Source organism: Bombus vosnesenskii, unplaced genomic scaffold (genome assembly GCF_011952255.1).
Source record: "Bombus vosnesenskii isolate JDL3184/JDL3185 unplaced genomic scaffold, Bvos_JDL3184-5_v1.1 scf7180000014105, whole genome shotgun sequence".
NCBI lineage: Eukaryota > Metazoa > Arthropoda > Insecta > Hymenoptera > Apidae > Bombus > Bombus vosnesenskii.
The window spans coordinates 921,130-938,550 of NW_022883371.1; the positions used below are offsets into that span (position 1 = coordinate 921,130).

The 17,421-nt window shown below is 34.4% G+C and overlaps 1 protein-coding gene across 3 annotated transcripts in view; it reads left to right on the forward strand.

Moving 5' to 3' along the window:
* The window catches only part of LOC117239583 (diuretic hormone receptor-like), a 75,899-nt gene that overhangs the window by 56,466 nt on the left and 2,012 nt on the right, over positions 1-17,421 (forward strand). For all 3 annotated transcript variants that reach the window (XM_033505287.1, XM_033505286.1, XM_033505284.1), the window contains exons 2-8: positions 5,479-5,668; positions 10,575-10,668; positions 13,905-13,998; positions 14,179-14,259; positions 14,941-15,017; positions 16,536-16,655; positions 16,968-17,153. In XM_033505287.1, coding sequence (XP_033361178.1) covers positions 5,479-5,668; positions 10,575-10,668; positions 13,905-13,998; positions 14,179-14,259; positions 14,941-15,017; positions 16,536-16,655; positions 16,968-17,153 — 842 coding nt within the window. The remainder of the gene's footprint in view (positions 1-5,478; positions 5,669-10,574; positions 10,669-13,904; positions 13,999-14,178; positions 14,260-14,940; positions 15,018-16,535; positions 16,656-16,967; positions 17,154-17,421) is intronic.

Genomic DNA, 17,421 nt, shown 5'->3' on the forward strand with positions numbered 1-17,421 from the left:
GTTTTCTACGTTGCTATATAAAACCACCAAATGAAATATCACGCACACGCGCACTTACACATTGGAAGAAGTAAAATATTTTCCATTATTAACCCATCAAGGATTTTTTTTAAGTTGTATCAATCTTCTAAAGAATACCTTTAAAAATAACTGGTCCGACAGCTCAATTTAAAGTAAAAGATACGAAGACGAGAATAGATAATACTGTACCAAATTATTTTAGTGAAAAAAATAAGCCTTTATCGGAAGAAAGATGAGTTGTTTCCTTTCGCCGTCTATACTACTCTATGCTGCTACGTAAATGCTACTTTTTATTGTTTCTTATTTTCAAATAAAAGGTAAAACGAGACGTAATAAAACTCCGGCTCTTGTTATGACTACTTAATCCAAATTATTAATCTCATTTATGACACTACGTGCTACCGTTACGTTGATATTTAATAAATCAACAAAAGTGTCGTATGCACATCGCTATCTTTAATCCGAAACTTGCGTTCAATCGTTAAAATACTTTCACAATTTTGCTCGTGTCACCGGCAGAAAGCAGCGGAGATTACAATTTCCAGGTGATTAATCTCGTCACAATAAGAACGTGGTTGACGCTCTCTTCCACCTTCTCAGCAAACTTTTCCAACTTATGGCCAAATAATCGGCAAGCCTCCACCAACGAGAGGAAATTTTCTGGCTCGACTTGTGCTCGTTTCGCTGCTTCATAATTAGCGTTTCAATTACGAACAACGAAGAACGAAAGTTGAAACCCGTGAGGAAAATAAAGATAAGCATCGCGGAGGAAGAAAAAAGCGGAAGAAATAAGGACGAAAGGAATATGGCTTGTATCCTATTTACCTGCCTGCAGAGCAGAATAACTCGTACATCGTGATACAGACTCGCTTCGACGTTAAAGTATCTTATTATCAGGCAATTCACAGGGGACCAATAATATGGTCTGAGAGGTATTATATACTAAGATATTTTTATATCTTTCCATAGACCATGCACTCTTCAAACTTTGCCTCCGCTGCAGAGAAAATGGTCCTTTTCATGGCTCAGATCTCGTATATTTTATACGAGATGTTTTGAAATGATGTGTTTTAGGATGATTAGAATATTTTATAGAGGAAACTGAACTTATTCATTTCGATACACTTTATGTGTAATATTTTGCTACTTGTAAAATTTCGCTAATAATAGCAGGTATTATTTGATTGTATAAAAGAATTGTGCAAGTATTTTTTATATGAATATTTTAACGCGAAAGTAGTGTGTTTTATACGCGTAGAATTTTGTTCATTTCGATTAGAAATAATAATAATAATAATTTTAAGTATAAGATTGGAAATATTTGTGGAATTATTATCAAGTTCCACATTCCGATACTCGCGCAAGGAATTTAGAAGATGTAGATATTATCTGAAATTGGTTTGCGTAATGTTCTACGTCCCTCGGTGGTTTCGTTTATTTGGAGAATTAAAAGATTCCATTTCTTTTATATGAGAGGCACTTTAACTTTAATAGTATGTTATATTTCTTTTTTAATCTTGAAACGTAAAAAAGTGAATAACAAATTGTGCAAATATTTACAAAAAGGTTCTAAACATTAAAGACCAAATAAAAAGACTTTGATCATATTTTTTACGGGATGAAATGAACAGATTTGAATGATCGAAACTCGAAACTATTATACATAAGATGCAAACTATCAGTTTGAACAGTCAACTCGATCGAAATCGTTTAATATTGTACCGATTGCCATCCGCCAACGTAGATGTCAAAATTGAGAGCAATTAAACTTGCAGAAAAATATTTTCCAATGACACGATTGTTTTTAAACGTTGTTCAGAGTAGAAAACACGATGTTCGATTCCCTCAAATACCACTATTATACTCGCTATTTTTTCATGTCGTTATATTTTTCTAAAAAATGTTAGCTTGTTCTACGTTTTCTACTACACAATTTTTATAAAATTTAATTAGAAGTTTTTATATAGATTTGTGGAACTTTAAATATAAATATAAAATATAAATTAAGGTATAAAATATTAAGGACAATATATATTATATATAAAATTATAATATATAAATTATTTAGAAAATTCAACATTTTAATAAATGACCAAAATTTTATTATATTTCTATTCCGTTCTTGTAGAGAAATAAATTTTATCGCAATTATTAAAATATATTGACGTCTGCAACACGTATAAATAAGGCATGAAAGGCATGAAATTATGTAAACAGTATTTTTTAAAATACTGCGTTATAATGGTCATGTTTCCTCGAAGACTTGAAAATCCTATTTCACGAAACACTATAAATAGCCACACGGATATTTCCATTGACTGCAGGCTAATGTTATGGAAATCGTACGCATTTGATTATTATACGAAATACATCGTTATAAAGGAACACGATGTTGCTTCGCATTACATACGCTCTACTAACATCTTCCATTCTCATTCTTGCCACACAGACCATATCCTACCTTTTCGCAATTTAATGAATTCAGCATTTGTTTTCTCGTTAGTCTGTAAACTTTCAAAAATATTTTTCAATGTAACGATGTTTCTACGATATTCTTTTAACATTTTCATAGTGTTAATTTCTTATTTTGGAGGTAGATATATTCGTATAAGAAGAATGTTTAGATGATAGTTAGATATCGAACTTTCGGTATGAATGTTCAAATAATTTCTTGAGCCACTATGGTTATCTAAACTAGCCCCACACAATCAAATCATTCCCATGTTATATCCTATTTGCATATCAATCATATCTGTCTCGTTAATTATTCGATTCTCGGCAAACAATTTTCTCTAAGCCGGAGCTTCGCGTATCCCCAAGCAATTTTCGATTGGATTCACGTCTACATAGTAACTGAGGTATCCAATCTAATACATGAATGCTATCCTCCACTTTCCATTGTGTACAGAGCAAACTACAACGTATGACGTGTATTTCCAGTAAACCATTCTACCTGACAGTTTATCCGACACTTTTATATTTCATCGACGAGAAAAGCAACAGTTTTGAAAATTTCACGCGCAATCTAGAAATCGCACGACGTGAATTTCTCATAATTATATCGTTAATGCAATTATAGCATTCGATCAAATTTTTCATAAAGTATTCGTTACCAACTTTTCGAATATGCGATAAAACTAAAGAAAAAAGTTAAAAACAAAGGAACAAAGTAAAGGGGAAAAAATCCAAATTGACCGTAGCGTAGGCAATAGTATTTTTCGTTCGAACGTTGTTACTGGACCGTTCTTTTGTCCGACGAGATCCGGAAATACTCCAGTGAAAATCGATGCACCGGTGATTGTCGCGCGTACACAAAATAGATAATCGAGAATGGAATCGCGATGAATTAGTTCGCGCCAGTGTGGCAGATTCAGTTTTTCAACGTATCGCGTTTTCCCATCGACCGGCATTTTTTCGACGAAAGAAATCGGAATACGATGCGCTTTGTGTTTTTCGAAACTCACGTGGAAATCACAGTTTGCCACAAATGCGATATGTCGTCGCGTAACAAAGAGAGAAAACAAACGTTGCACGGAGTTTGCGATGCGCGACCGGAAGAAACTTAATTTTGTGTTTTATTAGCAGCTGCTTCGGCTGAAGTGAACTTTCGTGTTTTGTCGAATGTTCCTGCGTGTTGTTTTGCAGTAATGTAACCCTGCGTTGTACAAGGTGTTGTGGAAAAAGAGTGGGAATATTTGCAGAGCGAAAGCTTATAAGTAGGTACCTACGATATTTAAGAAAGTAGAATTAAACATTTATATTCTAGGACACGATTATTTACGAATAAATAATTTAGTCGGTGTTGTACTTAATAGATACGATAGCTTGTCCAATCCTCGTCGCATTAAATGTTTCATAATTAAGTTGCGAAACTGATTTTAAATTTTAATTTGTAAATGGTAAGATGTCCCATAAAGTAATAACGAAAGCGCTTCGAGTTTGCTTTCGTACGATTAAACTTCCATTCCTCTACAATTACGACGCTTTCTGCAAGCGTCCAAAGTATATTTGCCCGGCATTTAACCGTCAAATGTTGAAACACAATCCCGATAAGTCTTCTCACCCGACTTTTCCTTTTCATTAATCACAGAACTTGGTTGCAGACGGTTAAGGATTGCTCGCATTTTAATTACTAAACGTATTACACTCGTTCCCGTTTATTAAATACAAACTTCCTCGTTGCGGACTTTTAAGAATCATTGCTCTTAAAGGCAAGGATTCGTTTTATGATTTCGACATTCTTTCTTCCAAAACGAATACAAATTAAAAATTGCAGATCGATGGAGCTTTGTGATTTATCCTTAACTTAGAAACTCAGTAGTAAATTAATATTTTTACTTAGAATTTAACGAAGAAATTTACTATTCCAACAGACTTTACAATATGAATGAATGAAAATTTGATTAACCTAACGTTAGCCATGGTGATTTTAAAGGCTTTGTCAAGGCTCACGCTGGAAATTACTTTGACAGTATTCAGAAAGGCCTCGATAATTAATTCACGGCGTTAACGTGGAAACTTAAATATAGGCAGACTGAATAAAACGCAACGTTAAATTCGTCGTAGCGTGACGAAGTAGCTGTTGTTCATTAATTATCGACTCGGAAGAACGGCGAAGACCCCGTAACTCGTGTAAATTAAGAAACTCGTTTGCATGCTCTTTCGCGAATGACCTTTCTTCCATAGTCTTATCGACTAATGCAAGCACTTTCTTTTGGCGATCGTGAATAATGCCAGGCGACCGACATTCGTTGCGGTTCCGCAAATATCAGCGTTATTGCCTCGAAAATCTGTCGATTTCAACCGCTGGGCACGTAGTCACCGAGCTTATCGCATTTATATTTAACTCTTAAAAGTCGAAAGGCGTCGCCGTTGGAGTATCACATTTATATTATAGGAAACGAAAGGCTGCGGATTTTTATACACTTAAGTGATATTTAAAAGAGAGAATCACGCTTTGTTAGTCTTCTTTTCAAATTTGTAGTTGTACGCTAAATCGTGTGGAAGTTACGTCGACGAAAGACGCGATATTTTAAAAGAATCGTGTACTTAAAGAATTATTTTGAAAAAATACCGAGTACACACAAAAGATATGAAATGTAAAAACAATGATTTGAATACAACTTGAATATTTTAATGACACGTGATCTAATAATACAGATCATTTCTGCAACTCATTTCTATCGCCAAATACTTCGATTACGAAAGATCAAAGGTAACCGGGTGAGGTCATCTCTACGGTAATTCCAATTCACCCGACTAAATTGCTCGAACTTTGCCCGTAAAACCGATCTACTTTGAGTTTATTCTCTCGTGGGAAATAGTCCTTCAATTTTTACATCACGTGTATCAAATCCCACCGAGTGCTTCCGTGATAAAGTAATTACGTATTCCAAGATAGAAAAACGGGATGTTAAATTCGTGAACACTAATGGGGCTAATTCGGATCATTTGCAGAGAACGCGAGTCGCTGGTGCAGGCTAGACGGTAATTGGAGCAACTATACCAACTACAGCCTCTGCCGAGATCTCCGCGTGCCAGAGATCGAGGGCAGTGTCGAGGTTATTTCAAATACAATCTACTTCGTTGGATACAGCATCTCCTTGTTTACACTGGTCATCGCCGTTTCTATTTTTCTTTATTGCAAGTAAGTGATTTTCGTTTTGCATTTATTAAAAACTTCAGAATACTAGTAGAATATTAGTAAAAGCTGATACTTGTCTAGAAACGTAAAAAGAAACCAAATTGTACAATATATGTAACATTTACAATTAAGAGATTTCTCTTTATTTCCGAGTAGACGATTTTCGTCTTGAACTTATTAAAGGTGTGAGAAGATTCGTGGAAAGAAAAATTATTATTGTAGACTATTAATAAATAGATTACTAAACTATATTTATATAATTACTAAACTATCGTTATAATTTAATGTGAGAGAATCGTCTTGAGACCCATAAGAGGCTTCGAAATTTTCATATAGATTAGATCTTACTTGGAATTTTAACGTAGTATGATAGCGATTTGCATGTACGGTGCACCGTGAAATCGATGAAAAATATTCGTAAACGAATATTCGGCCTTCTATGCATAGGTCGATCGGCATGTTCAAAGAAACGCGATAGTATCTTTTTGCCCTGTGCACGTTAACGAGCAGGGAAACAACGTTTCACCTGGCACTCGCAATTCTGATCATTTATTAACCGCATCGTTTGAAAGGTGCTGTGTTTCCATCGCCTCCGGAAATGGAGCCTCGCAAAATGGAGCAAACCTTATAACGCATTCTTTCTATTCGTTAAATAAAACCAACGGTCGTTGGATGAAAGCAACCGTCCGTGGGATAAAAGTTCGAATGTAACTGAAAGATAAGCTTTAAAGGATTATTATTCGAGCACAAAAATGGGTTTTACGGGAGAATGGAATTGCGAAATAGAGGAAGCGTAAAATTCCAGATTCGCAAACAAAACGTGTTCGTGATACTGGAATTTGATCGAAAAGTAGATCGAATTTAGATAAATTTAACGAACCATTGTTACGGTTTTCGATTCGGTAAAGGGACGATTATGGGCTGAGTATGGAAGAAGTGAAATTATGGAAATAGTATAAATGAAATTTTCAAAGAGCATCTAGGACAAGTCGGATTGAACTTTTTGAACGTGGTTTAATCGTAATGTTTGTTCTTATTTCGTTGGGTGAAGGATGGTGATTACTTTCTTTAAAAACAAATGTAATATTAGTTTTTAATTAATATAATGCGTACAGTAGATGAGAAGTTGAGGGATTTATTGGTAGATGGTAATATGGATGGTTTATTAGTGAATCCTCGAATATTATCGTGAAAATCCAGATGAGATACGAAATTTAGATATTCAGACAAAGCACATATACTATACTCACGGAGCAAAGTAGAAAGGGACATGGGGAAAAAGGAAAGATGAAAAAGTGCAACTGTAATATATGCTGTATATGTATCATCCCTCGGTTTTACTTTACATAGAATTTCAGATCAATTTTTTGAAGCTTCCTATCGCGCGGATCACCCTCGACAGAGTCCTATTTCTTCATTCTTCAATTCTCCTACTTTCATTTATCTCCAAGAAACAGCATACACCAGCGTATATTTCCATGAAAGCAAATGGTTTCACTTGGAAGTAAGGTTTACTGAGGGATACTTCAGGCTAATGCAATGGTCGAAAGATAGAATCCACAAACCGATTGTAAAAGCTTCGATTCTGTAGCCGAATCTTGGTCGTTTCTTACAAATTCCTCTAATTTTTCTTATGTGAGATTTAAATATGATAAAGAAATTTATTCAAGGTATTGTTATTAGCGTATAATGTATAAAAATTAATTAGAATCTAATGTACGTATTATATATCTTTATTTATCTTAATCAAAGCAGTCGTCATTGGGGTCGTTTGTAACCAGCTCTTATCAAGTTCTGAGACCGAAATCTATGTAGCAAAGAGGAATTTCAGAAATACAGAGCAAGGAAGGTAATATGAAACTCAGTATAGTGCTCGAATGTACGGAACACGGGATATTTTATTAAGAGTATCTAGGATTGAAACGCAGTCCGTGGTGAATCCGTGGTTTCCGGCGGATATATTAGACTCATGCACACTAAACATCAGTTTTCTCAAAATAAAATGTTAACTCTACCTGGTTTCAACAAAACTATCGTATATTTAATTAAACCAATCTACGCTCGATTTTATACATGTTTTTCAATTATTAATTTAGATTTTATTTCACAACGTTCTGCCACAAGGTTAACGACGTGAAAGATATTATTTCCTGCGTGACAGGCGTTTTTCTAACTCAAAATATGATAAATTATTACATAATGAATAAATAAATTATATAATCAAAAATAACATAATTAACTTAATAAATGGAACCTTAATAAATAAACGAAAAGACCTCTAGCAAGAGGAAGAGAATAAGTTGTTTATTCACCATTTTAACGAGAACACGAAAGAAGATCAACAGTTATCATGTTTTCTTGATGGCCTATTTCCGAATTAATTTGGAACGTTTCGTAGAAAATTATCTGAAAACATCCTAGTTAATTCTGTTCGTCTGAAACGACGCTGTGCCTTAAATAAATATATTATTATATCGCTCTGTTTCTACGCTGTGAGACACGATATTCTTTTAATACTGCGAGAAGTCTGTTTTCCTCGTTTCTTCTCATCGTAGAAGTTATTGCACGGAATGAAGAAGTAGCTGCACCGTATCCACTTCCGCTTTATAAGTAAAATAACACTGAAATATCGTTTATTATCCATAGCGTGTGCTTTATAAATAATAGTATTCGAACAATAACTTATTTATTATATTAACGATATACCAATATTTAATAAGACCACCTTTAGTATTATCTTTATATTTAGTTATTAAGAGAAAGAATTGCGAAAACATTAATAATGATTCTGGTCCAGACCGATGACTGACTTTTGTATCGATCGAACGATAAGAAAAGGAAACGAAACAAACACATGATGACATCAGAGATTTTTACATCACCACGAGCGGATTTTGTTTCAAGTATTCGATACGGCTGTATTTCCTTATTTTCGTATAAATCATTGTCGCGTATGTATCGTATATTCGCTTAATAATTAATCGCGTTTTTGCGACCGACCGCATCGAAGCACTCTCGTGGCGGTTGAAAGGCAATGGCTGCTGTTAAAAGCATAGCACGGAACAATTTGCTTTAAATCATGCGCTGGAATGAAACTTAATCGGGGAAGAGAGGTTCGACGTGAAATTGTGTATCGGCCATTAGCCTAAAGGCTACCGATGCGATTTAATAAATTCAATCAATTCGAACGTATGGAACCAAATTTATCCCTTCGTACACGTAAATGTTAATCCTGACCGATTTTGTCCGATTATTTTATAACATCGCCACTGTATTGTTCTGGAACAAGAACGTGCATGTTTCGAGTTATTTCTTTCGAAAATGTAAGTTGGAAGAGTAAGTTAAGGGTTAACATTTGGTATTATCATTACGTATTTTAATTAACTTTCTACAAAAAGATATAAAGCAACCTATAAAGATTGAAAGTTGTTTTGTAATTATAAAACGCACTTCATTCATTCAGTATCTCGAACGAATACAGTTGACTATAATTAATAATGAAACGAAATTTAATAAACGTTATTAACTAACTAATCAAGTTCAAACTTCAGAGGAATGAAATTTAATAGGGACTATGATCTAAACGACTAGGCTGTCCCAGGTGTATTTGGCGACGTCTGACTAATTCGGCGTTGTTCTACTGAAATTATTCAGCGACTGCACATCGCGCCGCTTTACCTCTTGTTTGCCAGTGATAAAACTGAAGTCGAACTACCTTAAAACTCACCGACCTGATATTCACCGGAAATTCAATGTACAATCATTGTCTCACCTTTATTTCCATAATATTGTGCCGGTGAAACGTTGCTTGCGAAACAGCGCGATCCACGAGCGTCACATATCTATCTAATTCAAGAATTACTATACGTCGCATGGAAGTAAATCGCATCGCACGCGGGCCATACGTTGCTGGCCTTCAAAAGTGCACTGTACAATGTCCCAGCGTATGCTGCGAATTGCAAGAGAGAAACGATCCAACCGAAACGACGAAACTCAAACAAATTTTCAAAGTTATCCGCTGGCTGAAGCCATCAACGCAATATAAACTTCCGTTTAGTGCTACTGCAACTAACAAATTAATAACAAGCTAACAAACTTGCTGTCACCAGCGGCAAGTGACTTCTCTACGCGTGTAATACTGTTATTAAAATTCTATATTGGATTATGGTGTTGGTCATCGTTATATCTGTACAGAGTGGTGCGGAAGTATAACCGGACAAGAGATGATTCTACGTGAAAAAATGTTATCCACTTTCGACTAATTTTTTCACGTACAAGCATGTCGTGTCCCGTTGTACTACAATTTCCGACTCACCCTGCATAGTATAATAAAATGTTTTTTACATTTAAATGTTATATATATACAAAAATACATTTTTATATATATATATACAAATGTTATATTACATATACGTAACTATCAAGTCTGTTTGTAAAAAGTTCGCTATAAATTATTACTTGTTTGTTGGAGCAAATATGTCTTCGTTATTAAGACAGACGCATCGTTTCGTTTACGTCGGGTCAGTTAGAACCTAGTTTGCTGCAGTAATTTTGTTTAACATAGAATTACAGACTGCTTAACTTCGAACTGTGTCCGCAAAGAGTCACGGTGATTCATGTACAGATTTGTTAGTTTCTACGAAACTAGTTACAAAGTGCGTCTAATCATAATTATGGACGATATTTTTACTTGTATTCATTCGTCTTTGTTATACGTTATTTTGTCCATTTATCTTTTTACAAAAACAGAAATAAGATGAATCGAAACTTTTCTTAACTAATTATTTAATCCACATATACCTATAATTTTTCGAAAACTTCATCATTCGTTCTAAAGAATATTGAGCAGTACGAGCAATGTAGCAAAAGACCGCAAAAATTACTTGATAAATCGTTAACTCTGTTTCAGGGAACTCAGATGCATCAGAAACAACATACACACGAACTTGATGTTTACCTACATCCTTGCAGACCTGATGTGGATTCTAAACAACGTGATGCAGGTATTTTCACGAAAAACACAATATCCTCTGAAACTCTTTAACTATTGAGTAATTAATTTTATTTATTAAATGTATACAGGATGCTGCGGTAATCGTAATACAATCGAGCAGGAAGCAATGCTACGTGAAAAGATAATCGAAAATATAGAATAAAACTTTTCATACGGCGCTTCGCTTCTGGGAAAATCCAACTTGGAAATTTGTCGAGTATACTTTAACTTGCCTAAGTATCGGTTAGGTATGAGTAAACAATAAACGGAAGGTTATTATACCTGTGAAAATATTTGTTCGTTTAAAGCTCCATTTTCAAGAAAATAAGATTTAAATATGTTTAATTACGAACTGGTCTGATACACGCACATGATATACTTCCAAATTTCTTTTTCTCGAAAATGTAGCACCTTCTGAAAAGATGATATTCTACATTTTTTATTTATTTCCCAATGTAGTTTAACCCCCTCTCGATTATTTACTCTTGTTCAGTTCGGAATTAGCAAAATTAAAATATAGTTGTCAAACCTCTAAAGCCGATTTTCTCGAAAGCGAAACCTCGTGTGAAAAAATATTATATCAAACTTTTCTGTTATTGTTTCATGTAAAACCACTGCCTGTTCGATACGCTACAATTACCGCTCCGCTCTGTACAAACGTAGTTATACTACTATTATTCTGTATAAACGTATGTGTATATTAGGTAGAAACAATACACATAGTGCGGTTGAACGATAAAGTATTAAATGAAAAAACCAATTGACATAATCAGATAGCCACCTACATCCTTTAATTCATGGGAGAAATGAAATTTAGCATTCTTATCGTTAACACTTTGCCTTTATAAAACGGAAGATTATATTTGCTCGAAATAATTGTTCTTTGAGCTCCACTTTCTTTTTTATCACAGAATCTTTTTGTTCTCGAGAACAGACGTAGAAAAGAAATGGAAAGGCTTATTACTTTCGGATAAAAACTATCTACAAAACCTGACCTACAAAATGACGAGAACTAGAATGCCGTCACTTGTTGCAGAAACGTAAAATTAGAATATTTCTTTGGAAGAAAACCTCGTATATTAAATTTTTCCATGAAATTTAGAAAGAAGAAGGGCAAATTCGTCCAGCTTTTTCAACCTAAATTTATTTTGATTTATGTCGATTGAAACCATTTTCCCAATGAAGGTGAACGATACCAATTTTTAAGTTTAAGTATTTTCCTGTTCACAAGTTATCACGCGAGAAAAGTTGCATACTTTGACGTGGTTCCTAAGTTTTTGTATGACTGAGAGAGAAGAAATTCTAAAGAAAGATTCCAAGGATTTGCTTAATATTTTTACCCTCACAATTTCTTCTTCCATCAACTTTTCCAATCGTTACACGGAATTCGAAGCAAACATTTCTTATACTTGTCATAGCGACATTATCAAAAGAGGAAACTTTCAATTTTACACTCCATACGCTGAACTTGGAGCGAAGATTCGTTTCAAACTTCTTGAATGAAACTTCCACGAAAGAATTCTTCGTGTGAGATTTGATCGCAAACTTTCCACAAATACAAATTGCATAAGATTTTACAATAAAATCTGATACAATCGCAATTCTTCAAATTCAACCATATTTTAACACGTTACAATACATTATTATTGCAATATTTAGTACAGAAATTTTAACGAGAATCTTTTTCGTATACTTCGAGAACATTCCGATGCTTTTTTATATGCTGTCTTTGTAGTTACAATTTCAATGAAAATCTGTTCTCGTACACCCGAATAAATCTAAATTTTTTTTGCTTTATCTCCAATACAGAATCATCGTGCTAAAAGAAACTTAAAATATTATGCCAGGAGAAACAGCTAAACTGTTTCAGACACGGACAAGGTATCGCGTCGCTAAATTAGTCGAATAGCGTTTTGCTTCACCGACGAGGAACCGGAAATGTGTTTGCTCATCGGTCGCAAAACCTCTGGTAACGCGCTAACGAACCGATAGAAAGGAAAATTAATTACGCCTGCGGAATAGTCGATGCGCGTTTGGTTTTTCGATAATTAAAAGGCCAATACGAACGATGAAATGGTTACGGTGAAATTGGCCTCGCGTAAAATTCAATTCACTGGGCTGCTTTTAATTACCAATTCTTCTACCATTTTTCCCTCTGTATGTGGCCGTCACATAGGAGGAATGCGTGTAACGAGGAAAAAATAAATGTTTCGGTTAAAGGTGATAAGGGTTTTGTGGTAGAAAATACTTCCAGTTGATTTTTCCATTAAGAAATATCGTATCAACTGTAAAAGAAATTGTACTGTTTGTAAGATTATACAAGTGTTTTATTGTTATTATATAATTAGATCATCTCCGATATATTGTGTTTTTCTATCGCTGCAAATTTCGAAAAAATATAACAGAAATAGAGAAATAAATAGACAAATAGAAAGAAATAGAATATAATAGAATTAGAAAAATGAATTATTATAAAATTTATCTAATATACACTACACACTCCGAAACCAACGCTTTCCTATTATTGATTTACCACTAAGAAATTCTAATGACTTACTCGACCTCTTTCGACTCTTTTTCTCTTCCTCGTTTCCATTTTGTTTAACTCATACTTATTCCCTAATATAGACACCATTATAAATGAAGATAATGCGCTCCATATACGGGATTATTTCAGTTCATCTGCAACTACTGCAACTGAAAATGAGATAATAATACTCAGAATTTTATTCAATTATAAATCACAGAAATTCGTAGATTAAAATAATATGCTCTACAGTTTGTCTTTCATTTATAGAAACGAAAGAAATTGAGAAAATATAAAAATTCATTTTTTAGGATGATATCTCAAATGTTTAATATGGTACCTCGATACGATAGGTATATGATTTTAATTGGTTTCCCGTTTTAAAAAAATTGAAAAATGTATACACATTCAATTATACTGGATTAAAATATAACAGGTCGGACAGAAACACGACGTTCCATTAAGAAAGATAAAATGTTTACCCTAGATACGATACTACATTTATATGTAAATTAAAATGTTTTATGTAGGTGCTTATACGCGTATAGAAATACAATTTTTTATTACGGATGATAAAATTTGCACACGCATGCCACAGATAATTTTTCTCTTTTTACTCTTTTCTTTTTGCATAAATGCAAAATGGAACATCTCGTCGAGTTGTACGAGAGCGTTGGATCATCGTTCAGCTTAATTTTTAGATTGAACAATTATTCCAGGTGTCCATGCAACCGGACGTGCCAACCTGTATCGTTTTCCTGTCTCTGCTGAATTATTTCCAATTGACTAATTACTTTTGGATGTTCGTAGAAGGTAATCTGATTCGGTCTGTCGATATTACAATTTCGAATTTCGAATCGCGACATTCCTTCTTATTATTTTTCGTATCGAATAATTTTATTCGTGACCTTGAAATTATTTAAATAATCTGTTATTCGTATCAATGATTGTAAATTACACAAATTATATGTAAATTATGTATTTTTATTTCAGGCCTGTATCTGTTCCTATTGGTCGTCAAGACTTTCACAGGCGATAATATCAAGTTGAAGCTGTGTCTTGTTATAGGATGGGGTAAAGTTTCACGACATCATTTTTATTCTTCAAAGCACTGCTACTCACTCGGTAACTCGGATCAACGAAGAAACACCGTGCAAACTTTGTATTCTTTGTAGAGCAAATTTTACCGGGAACATAAATTTAATGTCTGGAATTGATAATTTTTATTACTCTGGTATTATGTATTTTGAGAACAGCTACGTTTTAACGAATGACTACGCTCGGCGCTGAAATAAATGAAAGAGAAACTGCGTATAAGGAAAGTTTGATTTTAAAATTCGGTATTCCAAATATACCAACCTAATATTTCTTTTCTCGCTCAGCGGAAGATACATATTCGTTCATACTGTGACTTTCCGTGAAATCCATATTCGAAGCGCAGAGAATCTTAATAATCAGGATTTTATGCTTCGACTCGATGAACTAAAAATCAATATCGACTGCTTTGAATTCGCAACGTATCCCCGTTGCAGAAAAAGAACGATTTAGTCACCGAAGCATGCGTACAATCCGACTATGCGAAATTTGGAAAAAAAATTTGTTTATCTTTGCTCTCTAAAATTTATCTTACTTCACACAGTCTGAAATTTTCTATATAATTTTTTATTGTTATCGATTACAATAATCTTAGTCTGTGAACAAATTTTTCTAGCAAAAAACTATTGCGTTTTTAAGTATGCCGTATTATAATTCCAGGAATACCAGTCCTTTTCATCACCATGTGGGCTATCGCCAAATCGTTGGATCAAAGTATCATGATCCAACCAAATCAGGTACGAGAAAATTTACATAAACTTCGAATATTAACAAAAGGTCTAAAAAGACTAGATAACTGGAAAAGAACGAATTGAAATATCTATTGCGTTATTATACGTCGGAATTATTATTTTATTATCAACTTATTTATTAACTTTTTCTCATCTGAATATTTTTGTACCTGGAGTGGTCGAAGCAATCGTTCTTCACAGAGTTCCATCGCGTTTCACAAAAGGTGAAATCTTACGAAATTAAATTAATTAATACGGGTATTCGGAGACTTGTAGAGTATGATTGTATGGTTGAATTGTTTAGTCGTGTTCAAATCTCGTCGGGGTCACCAATGTATAGGACTTGTGTAGAGGATAGTTGATCGTAAGGATTTCAGTTATTTATCAGTTATCAGTTAGTCGCGCGAAGCAGTATCTACCGAGTGTCTGTCAGTTATCAACGAGTTATCAGCGATCTTACTTTGCGACTTATACACTGTCTTAGCGAATCCGTTAGTACGAACGTCTTTGCGAACATTATCTGTACTTATTTATTAACTATTTTAAAATACACATGACGGTTTCAACAACGAGCAATCTCGTCATATAAATGTCACGATCAACCTCCTCTACACAAGTCCTCTACAGGTATTTTAAAAGATAAGTAAGATATAAGAAATGTACATAATGCGTGCTTCGCGCCTCATACTACGTACTATAATGACTCACATAAGTATTCATATCACCCTTATTGCCGACTGTGAAAGATTCATGTTATTCTTACACTATATATTTTACAATTCTTATCTATCGAGGACGACAATTGACAATATGAATATTTTTGCGACTTATTGTATTATATGATCAGGGAGAATACCTGATACCAAGATCCTCAAACTTTCGACGATACCCTAATTTCCTGCTATGAATGCCGATAATATCGAGAAATATCGTAATGTAGGTTTCGAGACACGATCCGCGTTAACATACCGGCGAGGTACGCGATGTGGACGAAAAATAAGGACAAAGAAGAGTAGTCGATACGATGTAACAGGAAGAGGGAAAGATATTCTCAAGGGATGTACGTCAGCAAACGCATTTAATTAAGGACTTTTCACCTTTGTTGAAACCGTGTTTCCACGGTTCAGTTTTAATTCCTCAATCGAAGATAAAATATTACATAGACCTTTCTTCCTTTTTTTTTTTTTTTAGTTATTTTACGTGTTCCAAGAGAAGTTTCCAACAACCCAACATGTCTATAATTAAGTAACTTATGTTACGTAATGTCCAATGCTCCGAGTCGTTATTCGCTCCCCAGCGGTTTAAAATTGAGCGTTTAATTCCTAGGAAAAAGACTCATGCATCTGTATCTGCTTCTCTCGGTGTACAGCAAAACTTTCCCGACATCTTACATAGTAAATAGATAAAGTCAACGAGCTGAAAGAAACCATGAGGGAAAGAAACTGAACGACGCGACATTTGCTAATAAAGTTAACCGAGAATTGGCTTAGTTTCCAGTAGCACTGTAGCCAACAATGTTCACAGGAAGTTGCATTGGGCAAGCACTGTCCCTGGATGGTGTCACATGCTTACGACTGGTTCTACCAAGCCCCCGCTATTTTGGTGTTATGCATCAACGTGATGTTTCTTTTCATGATAATGTGGGTGAGTACATATACTTAAACGGCCGATTTTTTTCTCTTTTTTTAACATCTGAGGTAACATCAACAACACGATCGTCAGCAACGAAGCCCTGTCAGTGAAACAATTAGATTTTATGGTAAAAGCGTAAGCGAATGTTACTTATAGTTAAACACATTATTTTACAAAATATGATACCCATTAAATTTTATCTCTATCAATCATCGCCATCTTTCAGAAGTACAATTCTACTTATTTTATTTTATTTTATTTTATTTTATTCTCCATCTAAACTTTCCTCTGTCTAATCATCGTTACAACGATTCTTCGTTACAGGTGCTGATAACAAAACTCTGGTCAGCGACGAACGCAGAAACCCAGCAGTATCGAAAGGCGAGTAAAGCGTTACTCGTGTTGATACCTCTCCTTGGAGTAACTTACGTGCTGGTACTGACGGGACCAACGGAGGGTCAGGTTGCTAATGCATTCTCTTACACTCGAGCCGCGTTCCTTTCTTCACAGGTAATGCAACTGAAAGATATATCTCGTTACAAGAACTAGCTTGCCTCACTGTATAAAATCTCGAAAAGGGTCTCATCTGTAGCGCGTTACTTTTCCTTTTGATGAAACATGGATGCATTTCTTTCCTTGGACTCTCTGTAACCGTTGCTTTCCCTTTATTCCCTTTATCTCGTATCTCGTCTATTTGAACGTTTCTTTGTACACTAACGTGTAAATGTATGCAAACACTTGCGTATTTTCGATAGAACATAACTTAATTATAGAATTA